The sequence below is a fragment of the Mycteria americana genome, chromosome 13 (assembly GCF_035582795.1).
Source record: "Mycteria americana isolate JAX WOST 10 ecotype Jacksonville Zoo and Gardens chromosome 13, USCA_MyAme_1.0, whole genome shotgun sequence".
Classification (NCBI taxonomy): Eukaryota; Metazoa; Chordata; class Aves; order Ciconiiformes; family Ciconiidae; genus Mycteria; species Mycteria americana.
Window position 1 is genome coordinate 12,305,979 of NC_134377.1, and position 24,554 is coordinate 12,330,532.

General features: G+C 53.1%; 1 protein-coding gene across 9 annotated transcripts in view; it reads right to left on the reverse strand.

The window, feature by feature from the left end:
- NCOR2 (nuclear receptor corepressor 2) overlaps nt 1–24,554 on the reverse strand; it is a 258,591-nt gene that overhangs the window by 122,905 nt on the left and 111,132 nt on the right. For all 9 annotated transcript variants that reach the window (XM_075515988.1, XM_075515987.1, XM_075515985.1 and 6 more), the window contains 2 exons: nt 10,503–10,682; nt 3,818–3,931 (listed from right to left, as the gene is read on the reverse strand). In XM_075515988.1, coding sequence (XP_075372103.1) covers nt 3,818–3,931; nt 10,503–10,682 — 294 coding nt within the window. The remainder of the gene's footprint in view (nt 1–3,817; nt 3,932–10,502; nt 10,683–24,554) is intronic.

A 24,554-nucleotide genomic window follows, 5' to 3' on the forward strand; every position in this document is an offset into this window, starting at 1 on the left:
CACTTCCCAAAAGGTACTTTTCCAGGTGCAATTTCACAGCTCATCTTTGGAGACAAGATAAAGCGGCTCTGGTCAGCACGTACCCAGGGCAGGAGGCACCTGGATCTCAGTGACCACGAATAAGAATATCAGCTGCCTCTCTATAAACCAAGTTTCCTAAAACCTTCTCAAATGTAACCACAGCCTCACAGTCCAGGATTTCACCGCAGTCAAGAGCAGCTTCTCTCCGCTCTTCCCCAGCAGAATCTGTACAGTCAACTTTTTTTTTCTGGAAATCAATTACTTGTCCAGCAGAGGATAGCAAGAGGGGATTACAGGTCACGTTTTCCACAATTATCCTCTCCGACGCCAAGGAACTTCTCAAATCATACATGTTAAATAGGTCACAAGAGGGAAAACCAGCATGACAGGCGTTGAGCATCAGAAAACCTGAATTCTGAGAAAATCTGATATAGGCCAGTGCCAACCTGCATCCCAACCCCTCATCCATACCCAGCGCAGTGGTAAGAAAAATATATAGGCTTCCCTGATGAACCATAAGCTAAAATTAGAAACCATTCACCCCTGCAAAGCCATAGCTATCACCAAAAGGAAAGTAGGTCACAGAATGGCTGGCTAACTTGATTTTCCGGTGTTGCTAGCTGCTCTGTCCTTAGGTAACCTCCTCTCTCCCATGGACCGTTTCTGGTGTCTCCTTTGTTCGGGGTATAACTGCACGCAGTGTGTAACACCGGCACAGCCTGGCAGGAGCGGTGGGAACAGGCACAGCGGCACCCGCGCACTCGGTGAAGCACAGACCCGCGGTTCATGAAAAATTAAACCAGAGCCAGGCGACAGCCCCTCCACGAAGCGCACTGCCTCCCACCTGCTCTGGCGTCGGCACAAGTGCTGGCTTTCTCCCGCTTCCACAATATTGCTCTTTAAAGATCATCTCAGGCTTTGCCAGCTCTTCTGGGGTGCTTTGCTCTCTTGCCTCTTCCCGAGGCCTGAATATCTTCTTTTTATTTGCATGTCTTACTGCACGCTGCCTCCCTCAAGCAAGCCGCAAGCTGAGCGATGAGAGTAAACCAAGCTTTTCCTCCCTTTGCGTACAGGCTGGAGCCCTGGATCAGCCGTTACAGCCGCTTTTCCTGCGAGCAGACCTCGAGGCATCCAACTTTACTGCTTTTCTGCAGCACAGAAGAGGCGAAAAGGCTTAAAATTTGGCTCAGTGACCTTCCCCGCTCTTGATCAGTATGTCTCTATCTGCCTCACAGCCCTTTGCTCCTACCAACTCACCTTGCAATTAAGTGTTCGGCTGCAGCAAAGCCACGGGTCAGCACAACCATGCCCGGGGCTCTCCTCTCCGACAGACGGCCAGGTAAGCCCGCACGCTCTGCTGCCACCAAACCCACCCAAAGCAACCCGACGTCCGACCACCAGCCACTCTTTTCCACCCACAATCCTAACTGATGCTGCTCCCACGTCCTTTCCTCTTCCACTTTTCCTCCTCCTGGCCCCAAGGGGAAGAGCAGTCATTACCAAAAGGCATCCCAAACGTGTCCAATGGAGGCAAGAGACTGAAAGCTGAGCCTGGGGATGCTCTTTAGAAGGACAATTACATCCTGGATCCCGCCTTTGTTACTGGAGGCATGACAAGGGCAATGCTGTCGGCGAGCACACCCTTCCCCTTGCAGCCCGCAGCTCGGCATCCCCCTGCTATGGCACTTAACAGGGTCCTTCGATCACCCAGCCTCAGCCACTGTAATCGGCCAGCAAGGCTCTGTCGACTCTCCGTTGCCCGTAATACATCATGCCTTCTTCAAAGGAGGAACTTCCCTCCAGCCCGCTATGGTTTCTATCAAGCAAAAGGGAAGGGTGGTTTGGTTTGAGTCTCCTATCCACGGACGAGCTTGCTTACACGCTACTCACAAGGGGACTTTACAAGAACAGGGGAAGAATCATCATTTACCCATCCCAGGGATCACGCAGACATGAACACGGAGCCAGATTTGAAATTATGCAGACATCTGGTGTCAGATGTGACCTTCGCTTGCTGAGCACCCACCTGGAATAAGAGCACCCTATCACGAAGGTTAATAGCGAAACACTCCTGGTAGCAGCCTGGCTTTGAGGATCAGCGTAACTTGGAATAAAGTTGGGCACGCTGACAAATGGATGCTACCAGCTCCGAGCACTGTATGCGACAGCGTCCCGGGTATTATGGCCACGCACTTCCAAGGAGAAATGTAGAACTCCACGCCTGCTCTCCGCACTCTTTGCCACCACCCGTGGGACAGGGCAGCAACCCCGAGGGACTGCCCTGAGCCGTGGCAGAGGCTTCGAGAGCAGATCGTGTTTGCTGTGGAGGAGGTGATGGGAGACTCGGGGAGACGGGAGGGAAAGGGTGACCCTGCTGCTGGCGTGGGCAGAGACAAGAGGTGACAAAGCAGGGTCTGGCAGGACCCTCAGCCCTGAGCCAGGTCCAGCTAACAGGGACTGCTACAACACAGGCCATTGGGGATACAATGGCTGAAGAACACCTTTCCTTCCTGCCTCAGCACCATCACCCACTTCTTCCCTTTGTAACGTGGTCCAGGTACGTGAGAGTGTCCAAGGAAGATGGCGCTCAAGGGAACAGGAATAAAAATGTTTGAGACCTCCTTTTTTTGAACCTAACCCCTTGCACAGGAGGCACAAGCCATCTAGCCCAAGACCCCTGAAGAGGGCACTTGGTGGTGCCATGGGGAGAACGGCTTTGAGGAACACTCGGCACCTGCCCCCAAAGCCCGGTGTCTGTAAAGCTATCACCAGCCGGCGCTTGCTAACGCTTCAAACACATCGACCTCAGCCTTCACCCACTCACACAACAGACCGTGCCAGTGTTTGGTTTCCTATGGCTCAGGGAGAGAAGCAGATGGAAAAAGGAAAACCAGGAAAATTGCACTGCCTGGGAGCGCAGGGTATGCAATTTTTTTTTTTTTTTCTTTTTAGGAGCCAGGCACCTGGATTTCTGCAGCTCCCAGTGAAATCGCAGGCCTCGCAATTCAAAATAATTAGCGACTGGTAGTTTTCCTTTTATGCAAAATCATCCTTTTTATCCAACACCTAAATGAAAATGAATATGCTTGATTATCTACCAAAGGGCCCAATTTCCTAGCATCGCTCTGAAGCACACAGCAAAATTCGTGTCTCCTCAGGCTGCTATTACAGGCAATGGCTGAGTGCAACAAATGAGCGGTCAAGGCAGAGATCCAGAGCCAGGGATGCCAGCCTGACCTTTGCTAATGCTATTTACAGCATCAAATATCCACAAATCCAGACACGGCTGCATCCACGTCCTTTCTGCTCCAGCCTGGGGGGCTCAGGGGCAGCCAGGAGAGCTCGTAGCTGGCCTGCCAGTATTGGAGCATCACGGATGTCCCCCTCCCTCCGTGCAGCCCACCCCACCATGCCAAAGCCCACCCTTTGAGGCAGCTTTTGACCAGGTTCACTCCCAGGAGAGAGGATGAAACAAGCTATTTAACAGACAGGGCTCTGAAGCATCTCCTGGACACTTCAAATCTAAGGCTGATCGCAGGAAACCCCCCCAGGCAGGTTCTTCTAAAGACATTTGTGCTCAAGCCGCAAAGCAGAGCGAGCTCCTCACAGCTCAGCCCTCTGTCCCCTCTGTTGTCACAGTCCCGACGGGGCTCCATCTCCCACACCGTCTCTCCATCCACCTCCCACAGCCTCCGCCCCAGGGGAATCCCCTACCTACCCCTTACCAACCTCCCTGTCCCTGGCCAGGTGACACGGCACGATCGCACCTTTGTACTTCCATCGTTTCCAGACTCACCCTGTTCTCGTCGTAGATGATCTGCACCAAGCTGCGATGTTTGGACTCAATAGGAGGGGGGGAGATGGGTTTTTCAGGCTCTGGTGGTTTGGCTGCTTCTTCCTCCAACTGTTGCTGTGGAAGGAGAGGGGGGAGGAGGAGGGTGAGTCACAGCGAGAAATGCAGCCGTCCCCATCCACACAAGACTCTCTGCGGTGCCACGACCCAGGCAGAAACCACCACGGCAGGAAGCTTCCTGCGAGACATGAGCAGGCTCAGGCCGTGGAGGGACGGGGAGAGGGAGGAGAGCTGCGTAACATCCCCTGCCACGCAAGCGCAGCGCTGTCCTGCCCCAGGCACCCGGCCCGTGCTGGTGGGTTGGTGCTTTTTAGGCATGGAGGATGAGGACCTGCCTTGAACGAGCCTCCTGGAGAGGACTCGAGGCTAGAAATAATGATTTTCCTGGAAACACTTAAAGGGAACCACGGCTCCAGCCCAGCTCCCTGCTGCTACCTGCCTCCGGAGCTGCCGCCACGCTGCAGGGAGCGATGGAGGAGCACGGGGTTAGCAGCAAGGCTGCTCTCCACCTTCAGCTTTATCTTGCGATGCTGTGGTTGGAGGGGACGCCCCAGGATGACTGTTCTCGATGAAATGACTTGTGCACCAGCTGCCCCTGCACCACGCAGCCAGATGAGCCAGTAAGTACGGCAGAGGAGGCAATAACACCGCGAAAGCTGACGTCTCTGGTCAGAGTCAGCTCGATGGGACATGTGGCAGCCCTCCTGGCCGAGGTGAGAGACGCAAAGTGCTCAAGAGGGCAAGCAAGAGCTACAGGACCTGCAGAGGACAGCACGGCGCTCAGATGTGGGCCACCAAGATACCTTTTGGTGAACTTTCAGAGAGAGCCCAAGTACTCAGGTTGCAAGTGCCTGCAGCATGAACATGCCACGTGGCTCTGGCTGTCCCAGCAGGCACAGGAAGGGCTGCTGAGGGCACCGGCACAGCATGAGCCGCCGTCCAGCTGTCAGCCATCATGCTCTCCTGGGAAGGTGGCTTTGAGACTCATTCCCCTCCTCCCTTCACACAGGACAAGCTGTCCTGAGCAGAAACCAAGTAAGTCCAGGCTCCAACTACAGAAAGCCCAGTCGGGGTGGACAACCATCACCTGGGTGTCCTGCCCTCAGAGACAACAGCGCCGAGAAGCTCTCTTTGTTGGCTCTTCTGCTTTCGTACTGTTCTTACTGCATGGCCACAGCTCTACGTTTCATGGCATCTACGCCTTGAGGTGCAGCAGCTGCATGTAAAAATACACCGCGCCGTCCCCTCCAGCACCGTGTGCCTGCCTGTGCTGGGACACACGCAACCCAAGGTGTGTGTCTCATCCCAAGCTTCACTCCCACGCACAGCAGAAACACCCACGAGCCCAACAGCAGCTCCACGAGCATGTCCACCACATCCCCATCACATATGCAAACGCACCCAGCCCCAAAGCTGGCTTGAACACCAACTACCTCCCCGGGAGATGGAAAGCAGAAAGCAGCACGTCCACGTACACGCCTTTAGAGATCACTTATCTTTTGAGGCGTTCCTACCCATCTGCGAGCCGCTCAGGCCATAGCAAACTTTAATTATAAAGTAGGGGATCCAAGAAAGTACATTTGAATATCACCGCGGTCAGCGGGTATATCTGATGTACAACCTGCGCCTTCGGCTCTCCTGATGGGTGCAAGGCAGGAGGAGACATCTGAGCCCTTCCAGTAAGTTTGAGGAACTGCTCAGCTGAAAGAGGAAATAACAGATTCCTCCAGGCTCCTCCTGGGGCCACCGGCTCCCTGAGAGGAGGGAGAGCACACGCCATGCACGGCAGCTGCGGGGCAGCACAGGCACGGGAGAGGGAGCGGTTGTCAAAAAATGCCTATGATTTTTTCACTGCTCAGCTCTGAATCTCCAAATCTTTGTATTTTTTTTCTGCAGCTAAAGCATCCCCTGCTGAAGCAAGGGGAAAATCAAGTGAGTTTTGTACTAGGAAGAAAATGCACCCAGGACTGAGAGCAACTGGCTTGCACCGGAGGCGAGCGCATCCCCGTCCTCCCAGACAGCGATGTCTGGTGGTCTGAGAAGGTGGGCACCTATTCCTCCTTCAGATCATCTCTGCTTCCACTGATGGTACCTTTAGCAACGCTTGGGCTGTAGGATGCCGTCCAAGAAAACAGTTAAGCCAGTCTGCGATAACTCACACCCCTTAAATTAAATGTGTTTCAACAGATGAAGCAACCCTGTGCTGTCGACTTTGCTCACGCTCCACCTCCCCACAGGTGGACATCTTCTCCCATACAGTGAAAAGCAGCAGCACAAGGAACATGGATACATAGCAAAAAAAAAAAAAAAAAAAAAAAAAAAAAAAGCCACCATCGCCAGGCAGAGGGCTGAGCACCATCCCGGCTGGGGAGCAGGCTCTGGCCGGGGAGGACAGCCCAGGCTCCGCACGTTGGCACCAGCGTGCCCATGCCAGGGTCTTAACCTAGGGGTTACTCCAGCCACACACGAAGATGGCCAGGAAACGGCCAGCTTGGACCGTCTGCACCCACGGAGGGGAGGAACCTTCCCCAGCACTGCAGGGATCCATCCCCTTCTGCCCGCAAAGAGCCGTGCCACTGCGGCACACGCCGAAGGCTCCAACCACGCATGCAACAGCCCGAAAGCTCCCTTCTCTCCTCAGCCGCGGCTGCTTCTCAGGTGGCCCAAATCACAGCACCTTGCAAAGGGGACAAGAGCTCTTCGAGAAGCCATGGCTGAAACCACAGGCTGCAAAGCAGTTCTCAGCATCAGCCCCAGCGCAGAAGCAGCGCTTCCAGGCACCTGCCTGCTCTTGCTCGGTGTCCTCAGATCAGCCAAGGCACCTCATCACACACCCTTGCTCCCACATCATAAACTCCAAAAACTCCAAAGAGCCAGAAAAGGGATCAGTCAAATCCTCTACTTCTCTTGGGGAAAATATTTGGGTTAAAAAAAAAAAAAAAAAGTCAGAAACTTGGCTACATTGTTCTGGAAACCCACAAAAATTCTGCAAAGCGGTCGGGTATGTTGTAAGTGATTTCAGACAAGAGGATTTCATGGCATATCAGGAAATGAAAGTTTGCCAGTAAGTGGAGGCTCATTAAAAGCAGCTCATTAAAAGAAAAATACAAATCTAATTATAGCTGAAATACAGTAGAGAATTAAACTCTACTCTCTGTGGTGTAACACCGTATGGGTATTAAGGCCCAGGTGCTAGAGGTAAGGATGCGGGCAGGGTCTGCCGGCAGCACACCTGACCACAGCAGGTTCAGCCCGTGACAGCTACCCCGGGAGCTGTGGGAAATGGCAAAGCAAAATAGGTCAGGGTTCCCAGACACGGACAAAATGGATTTCTTAAAGGTCTGCCACAAAAGCTAGGCTGTGACCTTTACAGGGAGAGAAGTGGGATGAGAGATGAGTCTTGACAGCTCCACACTCTCTCCCTCCCCACTCCCAGCAGCGGCTGCCTGAAAGCCCCCTCCCCTCCCCAGCCAAAGTCAGCGCAGCGGTGTTGAAGGGAGCAAGATGCCATCGTTGGGCACAGCCCTAGCTCCCGCAGCATCCGCAGGCCAGCCCACTTCCAAGTGAAGGAGGTGCCCTCTACAGGTAAGAGTCCCTTTGGCTGGACCACAGGCTGCGGAGGGGCCATCGGAGCCTGCAGCGCTGGCAGGAAGGTGGGTGACATCTCAGGAAGACCCCATCCCCGCACATACCAGCCCCCCTGCTGAAGGGACCTGCCTGACGAAGCCAGGGTCCTTCCGCACGCACCCAGCCGCCGTGCTGCCGTGCGTTAGGCAGCCGTCGCCGGGATGCTTCACCTGCCCGGGGGAGAGGAGAGGGCTCCCAGCCACAGGGCATCTCTGAAAACCACTTGCAAAGAGCCGAGGGGAGAACGGAGGAAACTGAGAGGAGAGATAGATGGAAGGGGAAACCCTGGAGCTCTTCCACCCAGCCAGCTCCACCTCCATCACCAGGTGGGAGTGTTGTACTCCCGGAGAGCCCTTCGCCGAGCTCGGCGCCCAGGGAGGCTCAGGCACCGCTGCGAGAACAGCCCAGCAGTTTATTTCTCCTTCAGATCCCCGGTACCGCTGCCAGGAATAAATGCATAAGGATTATCCTTCCCTGTCAGGAAGAGGGGGAGAGAGGACTCGGCGAGAGGTTTAAGCGCATATGGCGCATGAATGAGCGGGGGATGGCTGACGGAGGTGGCCTTCTGCCAGGGGTGCGCAGGGTTTGGGGACGGTTTCTCAGCTTGCTGAAGACGTTTGCTTCTTGCAAAGTCCAGGCAGAGCCTTCCTTGCCTTTTCTGGAACAACCAAAAAAAGAGAGATGGTGGATTGGGGTTGGTTGGGATTTTGGGGTTTTTTTTTTTTTTGCACAGCCTTTCTGTACAAATGTATTTAATTACCCTGAGAAGGCCTCCCAAAGACAGAGGGGAAAAGCATTAGGATATTCCGGCTGCGTACGATTTCTCCCCTGCTCCGCCGCCCGTTCCTGCAGGAGCGGTATCTGTTTCAGGCTGATTGCTTTTCCTCACTCGTCTTTCTCCTGCGCTGACAGCTCAGATGCACAGATGGACAAAACGTTCCTGGAGCATCTCAGACAGGACTCCCCCCCAGAATGCTTCCCCCCAGATGTGCCAGCTCTGCTGGAGCACGGGGCCGGGGAAGGATCCTGCCGGAGGGAAGAGGCCATGTTGGGGGGGCAGGATTTGCTACCAATGACTTTGCCACCATGTGCCAAAAAAAAAAAAAAAAAAAAAAAAAAAAAGAAAAGGAGGGGAGGGTATGCTTTTATTGCCAACAGCCACTTTCACCTTTTTCCCCACTCAGCAGAGCATCGTTTCTGTGGGGAGGAAGAATCGTAAAATTCGTTCGGAGGGAAGAAATAAAGCAACCAAGCAGCCAACAATAAAAAACCCATTTCCTTACGGAAGGACAGCTTGATTTTAACGGCAAGGAGCATATGCTGCTCCCGTCAGCTTCAATAGCAGCTCCTCAGCATCTCTGAAAAAAGTCAGGCAGTGGATCGGCAGAGCTGTCAGTCCTCCCGGCTGCCGCGAGCGGGACCTTCACCGCTGTGCCGGGCACGCATCCCGCTCTGGAAACCCCTCTCCAGAGTGGGAAATGACCACGTTTTGCATCTCCTTCCTCAAATGTGAGTCAAAAACATGGACCAGCAGCCAGGCTGCCAGAGGACACCAACATTTTGTCGAGCTTCCTAAGGAGGGAGAGGGGAAGGGCTGGCTTTGCCCAGCTCCCACCAAACCCAGCAAGAGGAACCTCTGTGGTTTCCATTGCTCCAGATGTTTGGTCCCTGCGAGCCAGCACGCAGGGCTGCTTCCTCACACCCCCAGCACAGCTGCTTCTGTCCCTTTTTGGCTCCCTCTCCCTACGCACTCCGATACCTCTGCAGATAAAAGCAACACAAAAAAAAGGGTCCTTTGTGTTAATTAAACCGTATTGTTTGAAAACAAAACCAAAACATTCTGCTTTGTCTTGTAGGAAAGAAAGGGATAGTATCTGGCATGGGAAAATATAGATCTGATGGGGAGGAAGGTCAACGGCATGCTCATCCTCGAGGAGCACTGGCCCTGTCCGACAGCCCAAGAAGAGGTTTTCCTCCATTCTCAAATTCCTGCTGCACACCCCTCGGGAGAGGTCACTCCGCGGGCAGTTTGGGATTAGCAGCCGTCAGGGAGTTTAGAAACCAGCCCCAAGCAAAGGAAATAAAACAATCGGTAAGAGAGGCAGAGAGAAGTGATTTGCTTTAGGAAGTGAAAGCCTTTAAGTCTGTGGGTTTTTTCACAGACATCCCCCAAGGTTTTGTCATCTTAATCTCTTAATGGGTTTATGGTAATTGTATATATGGCAACATCGAGCGGGCGATTCTTCTGCTGGGGAGTGCTCTTGTGCAGGGGTAAAGCACTAACCAAGAAGATGGGATTCACATCCCTGGCTCAGGCACAGCCCTGACCGGAGTTGGGCCAGACGCTGCTCACGGCTGCAGAGCTGCAGAGCCCTGGAGAAGGGGGCTAAATGCCCTGGAAGGGCCATTAGGACATCGCAGCAATGTTTTCAACAGCCCAGTACTACCACAGTGACAGCAACAGCACCGAGGAGAAGCAATTGCTGGAAAGGTAAAAGGAAAGACCTTGTGCCAACGCTGGGCTGTACGGACAACTCTGGCAACCCAGGCTGCATTTATTGTTATTTATTGTTATAAATTTGTTATATATTTTTATTGTTATATCAATATTATTCTCATACTAAAATCCAAAACACAGTGCTATACCAGCTACACGGAAGAAAATTAACTCTATCGCAGCCGAAACCAGGACACCAGCTCTGCCACTGACTTCTTGCATGACCATGGGCAAGTCTCTGGGAACAGATTTTTCTCCCTTTAAGGTACTCTGACACGCAAAAGAGCCCACAAGCCGGGCTTCCAAAGCTCCCTCATTTTGCAACTACCAGCTCCAGACTGCTGGCACAGCAGGAACTATCCCACGTCACGACAGGGAGCATGTCACAGACCATCCTTGTGGCACTGCCGCTTCCCCTCTGTGGACGTACATGGGCAAGGACGGGGCGTAAGGCAGCACGCAGAAGCGAGGATGCATGCTCCCCTCTGGACCACAGCCTCTTACCTGCTTCTTCTTCAGCTTGGAGATCTGCTGCTCCACCATGGTGATCTCGCGGTCCACGCGGTCCATGTTCTGAATGAGCTCCTCCTTCGACAGCCGGGCCGGCAGCAGGTCCAGCTCGGCGTCAGGGTGAGCAGGGCTCACGGGCGACACCGGCTCCAGTTTGCCAGGCAGGCCACGATCCTGGGGAGCACAAAACAACCAGGTCAGCTCCTTCCCAGGAGACTTTGGATCCTCCTCTCAGCCTCCCACGCCAGCTGCCACAGCTCCTTGGCCCATTCCCAGCCCTCTGAGACACACACCCCCCTCAAAAAACCTGCTAGGCTAAGCAGTACCACCCGCCAGATCACAACGCCGCAGGGCTCCGCAACCTCCAGCATCTCCAGAGAGCACCAGGTTAGTCTCCTGCAGACATGACAGCAGCTCTTCCTCCTGCCAAAGCACTGGAGGCTGCCACCACCTTCAACGCTACCCACATTCCTACAGGACCAATAAACCCATCCATATTCAGGAGCTCCCGGCAGCACCGTCACTTCACATCTCAGCAGCCAGCTCAAGGCTACATCTTATCCACAAAAACGAGGTAGGCACAGATGTGTCGTCCTCTGACACAGCCATGGCCGTGCTGGAGAGAAGAGTGGCATTAACCATGCCAAACAAGAAGGGGCTATGAGGACAGCCCCCAGAAGGAGAGGGGACCCCCACCTCCTTCGTGGAGGACCTCCTCCATCTCTTGTTAAATTCTGGGGGGAGCTCTGAGCGTCAAACACATCCATCCAGAAATGGAGAGAATGGGGATAGGCGAGGTCAGCTGAGATAAAAATAGACTGAACTGATGAAAACCAGCTTTTTAAATTCCAGGTAAAGAAGCTCTCAGCTCAACAAGACCCTTCAAATCAGAGACCGGACGGATCAGCATAACCTCCGCGGCCATCACAGGGAGCAGCTCCAATGACCGTGAGCTGGGGGCAGAAAAAAAACACATCAAAGCACTCAGCTCCTCCTCCAGCCAGGCAACGACTCTGCTGAGCCCCACGAGCTGCTACCCCAGGAGCACCCCGGAGCCAGGACCCCTCACCTGCGCACCACCCTTCACCTCTCCCGCTCCAAATGAAGGAGCCCATCTCCTGCTAACACAAGTTGCGTGCCTGGATGAGGTCAGCCCCCACTGACGAACATACCTGGGATGAAGTAGCTGTTTAACAGCCATCGGCCACGCAGATGGGGATCACGGCACACCAACGGCCTACCCTGACCCAGGACGCTCCTCTCTGGCAGCTACCCAACATCTTAATTAAAAGTTTATCTACTCATTTGCTTAGTGAGTGGATGGATTTCTTTTCCTGGAGGGGGCAGGAAGAGGAGCTGCCGCTTGGTTTGTAACCATAAACCGCTGCCAGGCCGGGCAGCCAGCACGCTGCAGCTGCTGGGGAGGGGAGGGAAGCGAAGCGGGGAGGCAAACAAGTGAAGAAGTTCACATAACTTTGCTGCCTTCGTTACAGCAGCCCTGCGCCCGCGTACAAAGCCGACATTGTTCTGCACCAACTGGTGCCGAGCGTCCTCCCCTCCGCGCTGACTCACGGCCACCGGCGAGCAGCCAGGGCTACCCACTGACCCTCTTCCCGGGATGGTCCTCCTGCGGGGCCGAGGGTGACACGAAGGAGTTCGGTGGCACTGAGATGGCGCGGACCCCTCTGTGCTCCTCCAACTAGCAAGGCAGATGGACGATGGCCCTAGGTTGTTCGCCAGCCATATTGTAGCTCACGCCAAACGTGGCGAGCGTGCAGATGCCACCTTGGCACCGCTCAGCATCTCAATAGCACCTGCTTATGGGGAAGTAGAACCACACAGGGCGGCCTCCACCCTGCTGCTGTTGGTCATGAAGCATGGTGAGGTCCCTCCTGGGGAGGCTGCACCCGCAGCCCAGCACAGCCGCAGGCGACCTGGCTTCGAAGGCAGTCGTGGTGGGGCTGTGCTGAGATGAGCTCTGCCCTATTCCCCTCCGTAAGGGATGGGCAACATCATCCACAGCAAAGTTGGAACAAGGGGAGGCAAGAGAGGATGCTTCCCAACAAAGCGGCCGTGTCCCAGGACACCAGCATCCTTCACTGGTTGTCTTCCTCCTCCTCTCCCCTGCTAAACCCCCTTCTAGCTGAAGGGGACATCAAGCCAGCCAGGGAGGAACACTGCTGGGTGCAGCCGGGAGGCATCAACGCCCTTCCCACTGCTGCCGTCAAGGGACAGAAAGCAAAGGAGCAAACTGAAACCCTTTCCTCGCTGTCCCACGTGGGACTCGTCCAGCCCTAAAAGCACAGAGGCAGAGGAAAGCTAAGCTGGTCGCTTCCAGCATCCGTTCAGAAGAGAAACTAGAAGAACATCAAAGGTTTCTGGAGAATCCCAAAGAGCGGCTCCTGTCTTATTTTACTTCCCCAGCATTAGACACCAAAATTGGTCAGTCTTGCTGCAGCAGGAAAGCTTTGCGTTCTCCACAACTGGGGGGGTTTTCGTTTGGTTTTTTTTTTTGCGGTTTTGTTGGTTTTCTTTTTCAAGCCAAGAGGAGCAGGACAAACACAAGAAGCAAAAGATAAATTAAGTATTCATAAAATCTCATTCAGATTAAGGCATGGGAAGGGGAAGTGGCAGTGGCTTATAGGTGGGTAGGTTTTTCTACAGGAAAGCAAGCTGCCTGCCAAATAGCAGGGGAGAAAGACTTCTCCCTGTGCACGTGAAACAAAAAATACTCTCTCACATCTGCCAATAAGCAAGACAGGGCATCTTTAAACTCCTACTTGGCACAAAAGGCTTTGGAAACCTTGTTTCTGATACATTTTTATCTTTTTACTTTGCAGAATCTGAAGTAAAATAGCAGCAAAGCTGCGTAAGGGGAACAGCTGCAAGTCACAGCACAAAAACCATCATCATCTGGTATTAGGAAACGATTATAGCAATAGAGAGAGGCAACGTCCCTGGACCTCAAATAACTGGTCACTGTCATTTCACAAGCACCTCTCTAAATAAAGAAAATGACAAGCAGCAAGAGGGAGGAAAAAACAAAACTGAAGGGGGGGAAAAAAAAATTCTTGCCTGTGCAATGGTAAAGTCCAAAAAGCAGAGCTCCTAGATTTACACAAGGCACAAAGAGGCCCTTCTTCTAAATCCCAAAAACGGGTTGAAAAGAGGTTTGCAAAGATCAGGGTCTACCCAGAGCCTGGAGTGGACTCTAATGGATAGAGATATTTTAACTACTGCTCTGTTTCCTAGCACTCTCAAGAAGCCGCTCAAAATATATTCCTCCACTTCAGACAGTGTCATACCCAGGCTCCGAACAAGTGCAGTGTGAATCGTGAAATTCTTCTTATTAACGTGAAGTCACAGACTTCGAGACCAGCATGAGCTGGGAGAGCTGGAATAAATCTGCTGGAGGGAAGAAAACAATTACTGCATTACTCAAGTTGATATTTTCTCAGTAATTATACTGTTTCCATGTGATTTGTTTTTATACACGGCTAACAGCTACTGTAGTTCCTGTTTATCCCTGGCCTTATTATTACGTGATTTGTATGATAACAAGGGTGGGCGAGCGGGGGGCAGAGGCTGCATAAACCTTCCCGTAGCAAGAGGGGATGCTGGCACTGAAGAAAACAATTATCACCGAGAAGTCTATCAAAGAGCAAGGCCAGGCTTCGGGGGTGGGTTTCTTCTACACGCTTTTATTCCTAACATAGATAATGTTAATGGAGCAAGCCTGCTACATGCTATTAGGCTGTGGCTTAAAAGACATGAGAGAAAGAGGGGAAAGGAAAAGGATAAGCCAACTGCCCGTCAATGCCTTGAAGAACGAGTAAGCCTCCGGGCAAATTCAATGTCCCTGCCTTCGGACATGCTAGCAGCCGGGTCCACAAAAGAAAAGACACTGGGAACCCCAACCCTGGTCCCAGGACATGCTGGAACCTGCACCAGACCATCACCTCCTCCTCATTTTCCATTATGGACCCACCTCGCAATGCTCCCAGGGAGCTCACGGAAGTTGGTGGGATGCAGGGCGTCTGCGCCACGTGCCAGCCCAGCACCTACAGCTGGATGCAGCCCAGCCCCTCAGAAGGGTAATTCTTCTCAGCCGCCTCCCGCCCTCAGGAGCCAGCAGAGCGGTAGCTCCGCTCCATCTGCACCTAACACGCTACAAAACGCATTTTGACCTTTCTGATCCCCTGACCGCACCGGCTGCCTCTTCAAGACTGCGCTGGTGGAGCTTCAAAGCCTCCACACCCCCAGCCAGCGCGGCACGAGCGTGTACCAAGCGAACGGAGCCGCTTGCTTGGGACGACCCTCAGGATCTCTAGCACGGCACCATGGCGTTTGCCCTATATATCATCTCCGGTAAGTCCTGGTCTCTCTCTGCCTTTCTAAACCATATCATTAGTGATGTTCCCCCAAGCCCAGGACAGAGATTCGGGGATGTCGACGTCACCTCTTCCACAGTCTGTTCACTTTCTAATTATGGGCTGGCAGCAGCATTTTCTGCTGCAGCACCAGGAGGGATTAAGAGGTGTTATCTCCAATTCCTGCCCACTTGCACATCTCACGTCCTTGTGGGCTGGAGAAGATTGCCAAAGCAGGCAGGATGGGCTGGGGCCGCTCAAATTGTGCTCAAATTAATTCCTCCCTAAAAACAAAAACCCCATGAACAAAAAGCAGGCTTGCGATAAGACAGACACACACGGAGCGGGGCCTGCCTGCGAGGATTCTCCACCGGCCAAGCCGCTCGCGGCAGCACAGAGCCAGCGAACGCCGCTGAACTCCACCAACTAACACCGCTCCCCAAACCCCGTCCGCCTGAGCGGTGCGAGACAGCAGGGACGCAGCTCGGCCTCCCCGACCAGGAGCCCGTGGCTGAGCAGCACCGCACACCCCAGCGGACGCAGGGCCCCGCGGCTTTCGCACACACCCCGGGATGAAAACCAAGCGGGAGAGCCAACGCCTCACACCTCCATGCATCAAGTTTTAAGGCAAAAACAGGCGTATAAAAGCCTTAATTGGGCCAAATAGAGACCAAAGGATTGTTTTTTTAATTGGAAAAGCGTCCAACACGTTCTGGCGTACCAGCAGCACGCACGGGGCGGGGGGGTTGCAGTCAAAGAGGCTGAAAACTAACGTCGTTCCCCCAGGGAGATGCGCAAGTACGAAGTCAGAGAGCCCGAGCAGTGAAAAGTACATCGAGTTATTGCAATTCTTTTGTTCGTGACCATCTGCTGCGCTAATAGCTCTTTCAGCAGCCCAACCCTTCAAACAGGGTTTTAATTCTTAAATACCGCTGGCTCTTGGCTGGGCTGCGTCCCCGGAGCCTCTCGAAGGGCTGCCGAAGCGGGATGTAGACACGCATGTTGGTGTACGTGGCGTGACTCCGGGGAGCACCTATGGTGCTGTTCACCAGCCACGAGTACACGGGCACCCCTGTGCAAGGCTAACCAGCGCGCCCAAGGGATGCCACGCGTGGGACCGAGGCATCGCCCACCTCCTTCCTCCGTCCCCACGCTCCGTGGCACTGCAGGCAGGGGGGGACGAGCTGAACAGGGGTCGCTTTCACTGGATGCAGCCCAGTGCGTGCTCTCATGGGAATTCATGAAGCTGGAGACCAAGAAGCTGTCTGAAGACAAAGCTGATTTTTTTTTTTTTTTTTTTTAAATAAATCTATGACTTTATGAAAAGGCCTACGAAATTCCTTTCCCCTGTAATCCAGCTGAATTCCACGCAGCCAGGGCAGAAAACATCTCAACAATTTCTAAGCTTGCACAAAAGTAGGTCAAAAAACTTCCCCAATGTTTCAACAGCTTGAAGCAATTTAACTGAAAAACCAGTACCAAATGCTGACCCTCCCTCCCCACCCCCACCAGAAGATTTACGAGGGTGGTAAAACCTCACCAGCGAGTGTTGCAGTTAAATGCACTAACCAAAGCCTGGGATCTGGTCTTGCAAAACTTGCTTGTGCTCAAAAAAGCCGTTCTACAGCGTTATCCTTAACAGATGCTGCCTCTGGACCTCAAGATCGCAGGATATTACAGAAGCGGCAGCAAACACAGCTTATGGACTCAGAGGTAGCCTAGAATAACGGGTCAAATCCGGAAAACCTTACTCAGGCAAACTCCCACCGAAGCTTAAGGCATTATACCGACAAATGGATGTTGTGCCTTTCTTTGCGCCTACTTGCGATTCCCCATTAGTGGGTAATAATTGCATTGAACACATAGGTTCCCTACTGACTTTGCAGGCATGATGAATCCTCACCTACCCACCTACTCATTACAAAGAGGAGCGAATCGCTCCACCTCTCATTAGGAATTGCCCAACATTGCCTATTCTGCACCGCTGGATTTTCAGTTGACCCTAAGTTTGTTAAAACATTAACTGTCTGGACTGAAATTTTCCATGCTGAATATTTGCTTCAGGCATTTTTAGGCTTTTTTCTTCTTTCTAAATAGTAACTTTCAGCCAAAACAACTCTGCCGCTTCCAAGAACAAGTTTACAGGAAAATATGCCTTTCTGCAACGTTCAGAAAGATTCTGGGAACCTTTTCTTTGAGCATCTTTGGCGCAGTTGATACATCTGGCAAGACTGCTCTGTGCCAGTGATTCGCCTTTTGTTGACTCTGGAAAAAGCGTCCAAGTAAAAAAAAAAAAAAAAAATTAATAAAAATCCCATTTTGGTGCTTGCCTAGGGGAAATTACTTTGAACGGAGCAAGCGAGTGGAGTGGGGTCCTGAGGAGCTGCAGGTCAGGTACCGCGCTCTGCCCATACTCCTGCAAAGGAAAGGAAAGGGCTGAGCTGGAAGGACCTTAACTGGCACGTGTGGAGCGCCCCGGGCCAACAGCAACAAGTGCCCTAAAAGAGCTGTGAATAACTGCAGGCGTCGTGGTTTGGACAGCAGGTAGAGCCCGAGACCACCCACCAAATGATAAGGGTGAAGTAGAATAGCCAGCAACCCGCTTGGCACGAGATGGAGGGCGTCCTGGGCACTGAACGGAGGGTCGTGTAAAGCCAAGACAGCGTCCTGATGCTTTCAGCACATAAGGGGGAGGAGAAATTAAGGTTGTCAGGGAAGCCTGCAGAGCAGCAAGCTCTTCTACTCCTTTGCAACTTTAGTGTTCTTTTAATAGTTTGTCCACCCAGCAGCCACCCAGAGCATCATTTTACCTGTGCTGATGTTGCAGCCAACAATGTGCTACGAGAACACCATCGTCCCTGTAACGCACCACCTCAGCCCCAAATCCCCATCTCCCCTTCGCAAACCCAAACCTGTCTGTTGAAACAAGCAGGGCTTCTGCTAAGCTGGAAGACAAGCAGGCACAGGAGCCCCTCGCAGCCTCCCCTCTGCCAGCCCTTGCAGAGCCGGGCACAGGATGATGGTGGCAGCGCCTGCCAGGCACGTCCTGCCCGCAGCCTCCTCCCGCACCGCGGCAGGGACCCGGCTCACCCTGTGGCCGGAGCCAGGAGGAAAGCATCGGTGCCTCGGTTTGAGGAGCAAAACCGCTTCTTTGGGGAACAGCGCTGGCTTACAGCAATGGAAAACAACCACAAAATTACAGCGCTGGGGAGGCAAAGGTTGCACGAAAGAGGCACGAGGCGCATAACCCATCGGCTTAAAAGCACGTCAAAATCCTGCACCAGGATATTCAAAACCGCAACCCAAGTGACTAAGACATCACTTGGGTTTACGGAGGCCAAAAGGAGGGGGCTGCCCCGAGCGCACCGAAACGCTCGGGAGGCATACGAACAAAATACGAGGGAGGCAAGCACTTGTTTGATGTCTCTCAAAAAGGAGCAAACTGTGAAAAATGCCTCTGATTACATTAAGCTTGAAGGCAGGGAGGCAAATTTTTAATTGCCCAATTTGGCGCTTGGCCAGGGCAGCAGGGTTAGCACTTCCCGGCTTTGCAGAGCCGGATTGTAAAGGTAACGGGGGAGCTCATCGCAGCGCCAGCCACCGCTCCTCCCAGCAAAGCAGCCGGTCACTGGGGCTCAAACCACCCTCGCCTTCCCTGGAACCAGCCGACTTCAGGCAGCTTTCACAGGAACCTCTGAATAATTGCCACGGACTTCCACGGAAACGCGGGACATGGCGACGTGTTAACCCACGTAATTGTCACCCTCCCCTTTCGCATTTCTCCCCGCGCCCGCTGCTCGGGGAGTTTCTTTAGGTAGGAGGGTCTCCTGCCTGGGGCTGCAGGCGGTTGCTGCACAACCCCCAGACCTCCTCCAGCAGTCCGGGAAGCACACTGTCACCCAACCCGACAAACCTCAGCGGAACGTAACACTTACTCCATGCCTTCGAAAGTTTTAGCCTCCCATCATATTATTTATTTTTTTTATTTTTTTGCAAGACCACCCATCCTCTTTCAACTGCCACATGCAGTAAAGCAAGGTCCGAGCCTTTTCAGCACACCAACCGGGCAGGGACGCAGCGTTAAGGTCCATGCTAATCCCAGCAGGCACGTTGCCTCTGATTTGAGGATGCTGAAATAGCCCCTGCCAAATCCCAGCTGGTCCTCGAGAAAGTAGAAAGTTCTCAAGCCCTAGATGCCACGCTAAAAGCATACTGGAGTTTGCCTTTTGTAAAAAAGGCCTCTGCAGAAAAAACTCCCTACTTTTATACTAGTACAATACTCAAGTGACCAGCACGAATGCCGTCGCACAAGTGTGACAGTGCCTGCATCGGTACGCATTAATCCCGCAGAGATGGGAGCCAGGCAACTGCATCTGCTTGCATCTGCCCTCCGCTAAGTATTGCAATAAAAAAAACCCAAAACAAACCACAATTTCACCCCAACTGGCATAGCTACACCAGCCAAAAACCAGGAGGGCAACAAGTCAGCATGATTGAAGATACGCAGCGTCCTATGTTGCAAACACAGGGCCAGATCCTGAGCCAGGCTCAGCACCACCCACACCCACTGCCGACCACGGGCGCTGGGACGCACGGGCTCGGGACGGCCGGGAAGAGCAGCCCATTGCTCCTCAGCTTGGGTGCGCCCAGCAAACCTCCTCCTCCGGCTGCAGGAGCCTTAGCGGGTGCTAGAAAGGGTGCTGCCAGGCGCTGCCTGCTCGGGGAGGGCAGGGCAGGAGCAGCCCCCTGCCCGGCCGAGCCCCCGAGCCCCCCGGCCGGGCGGCAGGTCCTGCCCTGCACCCCAGGAAGCTCCGGCTCATTCACTGGGTGACACCAGGTGCATCCTCCAGCACATGGACGAACCCAGGGGAGGGAAAATCCACCACAGCAGCTTCTAAAAAACCTCACTTATTTAAAAATAAAAAATTGAGGGGAAATGAAAAGACAAAAGCCCTTCTCAGCCTGGTGTTATCAAGCAGAGGAAATGAGACTTCTAAAGCTCCCATTCAGAGAGGAGTGGGGGAGAGAGAAATCGCACTCCAGACGCACTTGAGCGAACAGCTTTTGAAATGGAAATGTCGCTCTTCAGAAACATTTAAATTTCCTCCTATTGCCAGGGAGGAGGAAGGAGGCAGAGGAGCGAGCAGGGACCCCTCAGCCACACAAATCCAAAGGGGGGTCCATTCAGGGCAGCGCCCGGGCGGCCCCGTGGAGGCTGGATTTGCCAGGGAGTTGATCAGGAGCGGCACACGGTATCAATGTCGGGAAGTCGGCTTGAAGGGGCATCAGGTTTAGAGGAGAAGGAAGGGAATGAATGAAGACAGCTCTATCTAACCACTGCCGCAAGGAAGATATACCTAAAGGCTGCTCACACTCCCTCCCTCCGTTCTCCCCGCACAACCAGCACCCAAATTATTTTTCCCCAAATATTGGCGGTTGAGCTGCCTACTGAGAAGGAGCCTGACTGATGGAGAAAGGAAATGCAAGCAAGACCCAAGATGGTTTGAGTGGTGGCTGAGGCGCATTGTGGGACCAACCCAAACCTCCTCTTGATGCAAGAGCCATTGCACCAAGCCAGGATCACCAGCAACTCCCCTGGGCGCTCCCAGCACATCGGGCACGGGCTGACGGGCATCCTGCTCGCTCCCTGCAGCTCCTTTTCCAGCTGTGTCAGCTCGAAAAGAAGAAGTTACTGCTCCTACAGCAATCCACCGAGCTCCCCTCACCAACTGCATGCCACTACTTCATGGCTCTAAGGTCTTTAAGGTCACTTAACATATAGGTTCATTCTAGCTGGGCTCTCAGGTATATAAAGTGGGACATCAAATACCTCTCATCCGTAAAAAACAGAAATTCTAAGACTGCAAGAAAACCGGATGTAATGGCAATACACCAAAGACTTCCCCTGTCCCCAAAATCTGGTAAGATCCCAAAAGTTCAATTTTTATCAGTAAAGTCTCTTTACTTCTGTCAGAACAACCTCAGTACACACGTACACGTCTTGTGAGACTCAAACACGCACATGAGATATGAACTGAGCGGCCTGGAAGGGGGTCACCGGTGAATCTGACCTGTGAACTTCACCAGCTGAGACAAAAAACTCAGCAACTTTTTAATCAGGAATCCAAGCCGATCCGACTTCCATGTTGAGGTGGCTGCACTGGAAAACTTGTTTAAGCATGAAACAAGGCCCACAGCTGCTTAGATGCTTTTGAAAAATTTTTAACCAATGTAAAGAACAGGCTTGAAGCTTTCAGTGGCCTCATCTGTCCTTGACAAGCCACTGAAGCCTGTTTAACTCCCCCTTCATTTTGGCATCTCCCCTTTAAGCGGGTGCTGGCCCTGCCGTCCCCAACACGTGCATGGGACACGGTGGGGACAACACCTCCGCCTGCCCCTCCACTGCCCGAGGCATCCACCAGCAGCCGGGCAGCCCCCCGGACATACAAAGCGTGCACCGGCCACGACTCCAAGCACCCCACAAGCAGCGGTGCTACGACAACACGCTGGGACACTCGGGGAGGACACGGGGCACGGCCCCGGCTGCTAGCAGGCATCTCTCTGCGCTGCAAGGAGTGGGTGTAGCACCGAGCAAGGCACACCGCCGCACGCAGGATACGTGCTGACAGGGGAGCACGGGTGGTACAAAGCCACCGTCAGCTGCACCATCAATCAGAGCCAGCCGCCGGCTGCGTTCAATGGTTTATTGTTCTAATAATTGTGCAGACACGTGGAAGGGGGTGCCTCGACATTCGCTGCTTGTTTGAGTAGCCATTTCCTTCGCTGCTCCGCCTGCTTTTCCGTCAGGAGGCCGTATCCTGAGCCCCGGGGGCGGCAGGCAGAGGGGCAGCAGTACCGGCCATCCCCACCGCTATCCCCATGGCCGGCGGGGCAGGAAGGTGGGAGGAAATAACGTCCCCCAGCAGCAGGAAACGCAGGCGTGTGCTGGTCCAGACGTGAGCTGGCAGCCAAGTCCTCCGCCTCGACAAGCCCAGAAAAACATGCAAAACAAACCTTTCATGAGAGTTTTGGGTTTATTTGGAGAATTTTTTTGCCATAATATTTTTTTTTCCCCCCATTCAGCAGGCAGAGATGGTCTCGGGGTGTAGGGACCATCGTAGCGTCTCAAACGTGATGCTCCTCGAGCACCACTCAGCTCTGCCATCAGAGCAAGACTGACCAAGGAAAGACCAAATACCGACAAGAGCGCAGGATAAAGCAGCTCCCGGAGGCTCAGGGCAGAAGCACCACTTCTAATAGTGAATGGCTGTGGGAGTCGCTCAAACTGCAAACCTCTGCCCAGGCTGTTCCTGCATAAAAGCAGGGAAGCACCCCTGCCTCTCCAGGCCAGGATGTTACAGAAAAAAAACCCAAACATCTCAGCTCCCATAGCAAGAATAAGCCCACAGTGAATTTGTTATTATCTGTTAGCAAAGCAGCAGCTTCCCACCAAGGCTGGAATTTCCATCTTGGTTTGGCAGGCACAGGGCTGTGAAATGATTACTGTGTTTACTTTTCCTTTGCTAACTATAAAATCCCATTCCACTGCCCTGCCAAGAATGACTGAAGCTAATAAAATTCAGGCATTTGGAAGAAAGCAATAATAAACCTCCCTTTTGGGGCCTTTATGATGAAATTTCCCCACTCCAATCAGCGATTATGCTGTATTCATGAACACTAGTGATGTCTCCAAGTGCACCCAGATTGACTCAAATCAATATTTAGCTTTGCTCGAGACTGTAAGCCTTTCTTCATGTGGCTGCTGAAGGCAGGATCACTGAACTGCACAGCTAGAAGCAGCCTTTGAAAAAACAGCTTACAAGTATATGAAGCAGCATATATATATATGTGTGTGTATACATATATATAAAAAATGTAGGCTTTTCAATTATTTAAAAACCTGTGAAAAAGTATATACACATGAAACATTCATGGATGCATGAATTTATAAATCCCTCTCCAAATATACTGAAAGCCATTAATATAATGCACACTATATATTTATATACACATACCTGCCTATTCTTTCGTAGCTTTTAGTGTTTGAAAGACGGTAATGTTCCTGTGTTTACATCTGTCACTCTGCCTGCTGCTGAGGCAGAAACACATTAGCTGCTGGGGGCAATCTGCTCTACGTCATACCTGTGATGGCTGGCACGAGATAAAATAACGCAGACCTGAAAAACAGCCTGAAATAAAAGCCTGCGCTTGGTTTGGTCGCGTAACCATGTGGGACGGCTTGATTTGCACTAGGCAATGGTTCTTTCTTAAGCAGCCAGGGGAACGACAGCATCCAACGCGGAGATCAGAAGGCAGAAACAATCACTGCTGCTCCTCGGGGAACAGTGCAGGGAGGAGAGAAATCAGCCATGTCCCTTGTCAGGGCAGCGATCAGAGCAGGTCGTTCAAAGGCAAGCCTAGGAAGCATTACTGTGCAGCAGAGGAGATGATAAAGTGCCAAGGCAGCGCAGAAACCCGCTGCCGGCGTGCGCCGGAGCGGGGTGCTGCGGGCTCTGCAGCCCCGGGGAACCCCTCAGGATGTGGCGGAGGCACCGCACACCGGGCAGCCCCACGCCTGCTGCCCACCTCCTCCGCTGCTGCTTGGCACTGCCAGAGGACAGCGCTCCGCTCTTCCCCTGCACCCCACAGGAAAAGGTACCGGGTGCAGGGTGAAAGGGGCTGCCAGGCCTTGGCCGGGATGAAGGCGAGCAGAAGCTGGGCTGGACACTGGCACATGCAGGAGATGCTCGGTCACAGGGCTGAGATGACCGGAGAGTAACTAGATCTAGGTTGGGACTGCGAGGAGGTGGTTCAGGTCGTTTCATCCCGCACTGCTTCTCCCCCACTAATTTCGGCTTTCGATTCACCAAACTGGGGGTAGGACAGAGCACATCGCTCCTGCCCCGAGCCAGCTCTGCCGCTGGGTAAAAGCCCATTTCCAAGGGCAGAGGGAGCAGGCTCCACCGCGCTCTCGCTCCTTATCCTCCTGGAAAAAGGTGCCAAGAATTAGAATTACATTTTTCGAGAGCAGCAGAACAAGCCAAGGGCCTGTCAGCTTGTCCTAAAACAACCCCTCTCCGCTTGCTGAGCACGCAGCCAGCATTCCTGACGCACACCAGTGTCCGTCGCCCCTCGGCCCCCCCATGCAGCGTGAAGCTGCAAAGCATTTCGTGGTAGAGCAAGCCAGAAAACCCTCTGAATGTTCTCTGCCTAGAACACAGCCAAAGAGTTTTTATGTTTAAAAAGCAGGTTTGGGTCCAAAAAGAACGGAGGTTTTCAGCGAGCGACTATAACTAGGCCCTTTGGCACTCGACAGCTCCTCTCTCGTTATCGATGCTGAGGGTGTTGTTAAGAGATGAGGCTCCACGAAGCACGGATGTGAAGTCACGGAGCTTTAGCAAGGGCTGTTGCCTGTTCAATATGTTATTACAGCTCCATCACCACAGGCACAAAGAGCAGCAACTTGTCTCTGCCAAATCCATCTCCGAAATCACTCCCCCACTCCATCCCCTCTAGCAGCAGCAGGCAAACACCATCGATTGCTGTTGCGTCTCCTCCACGGCTTTCCACCCAGTGCTGGGAAGGAAGGATTTAGCATGAAATACCCTCCTCCTCAAAACACAGCATGCAAAATTAATCTGATCGGTGTCACAACTCACTGGCTTTCGTTCTCGGA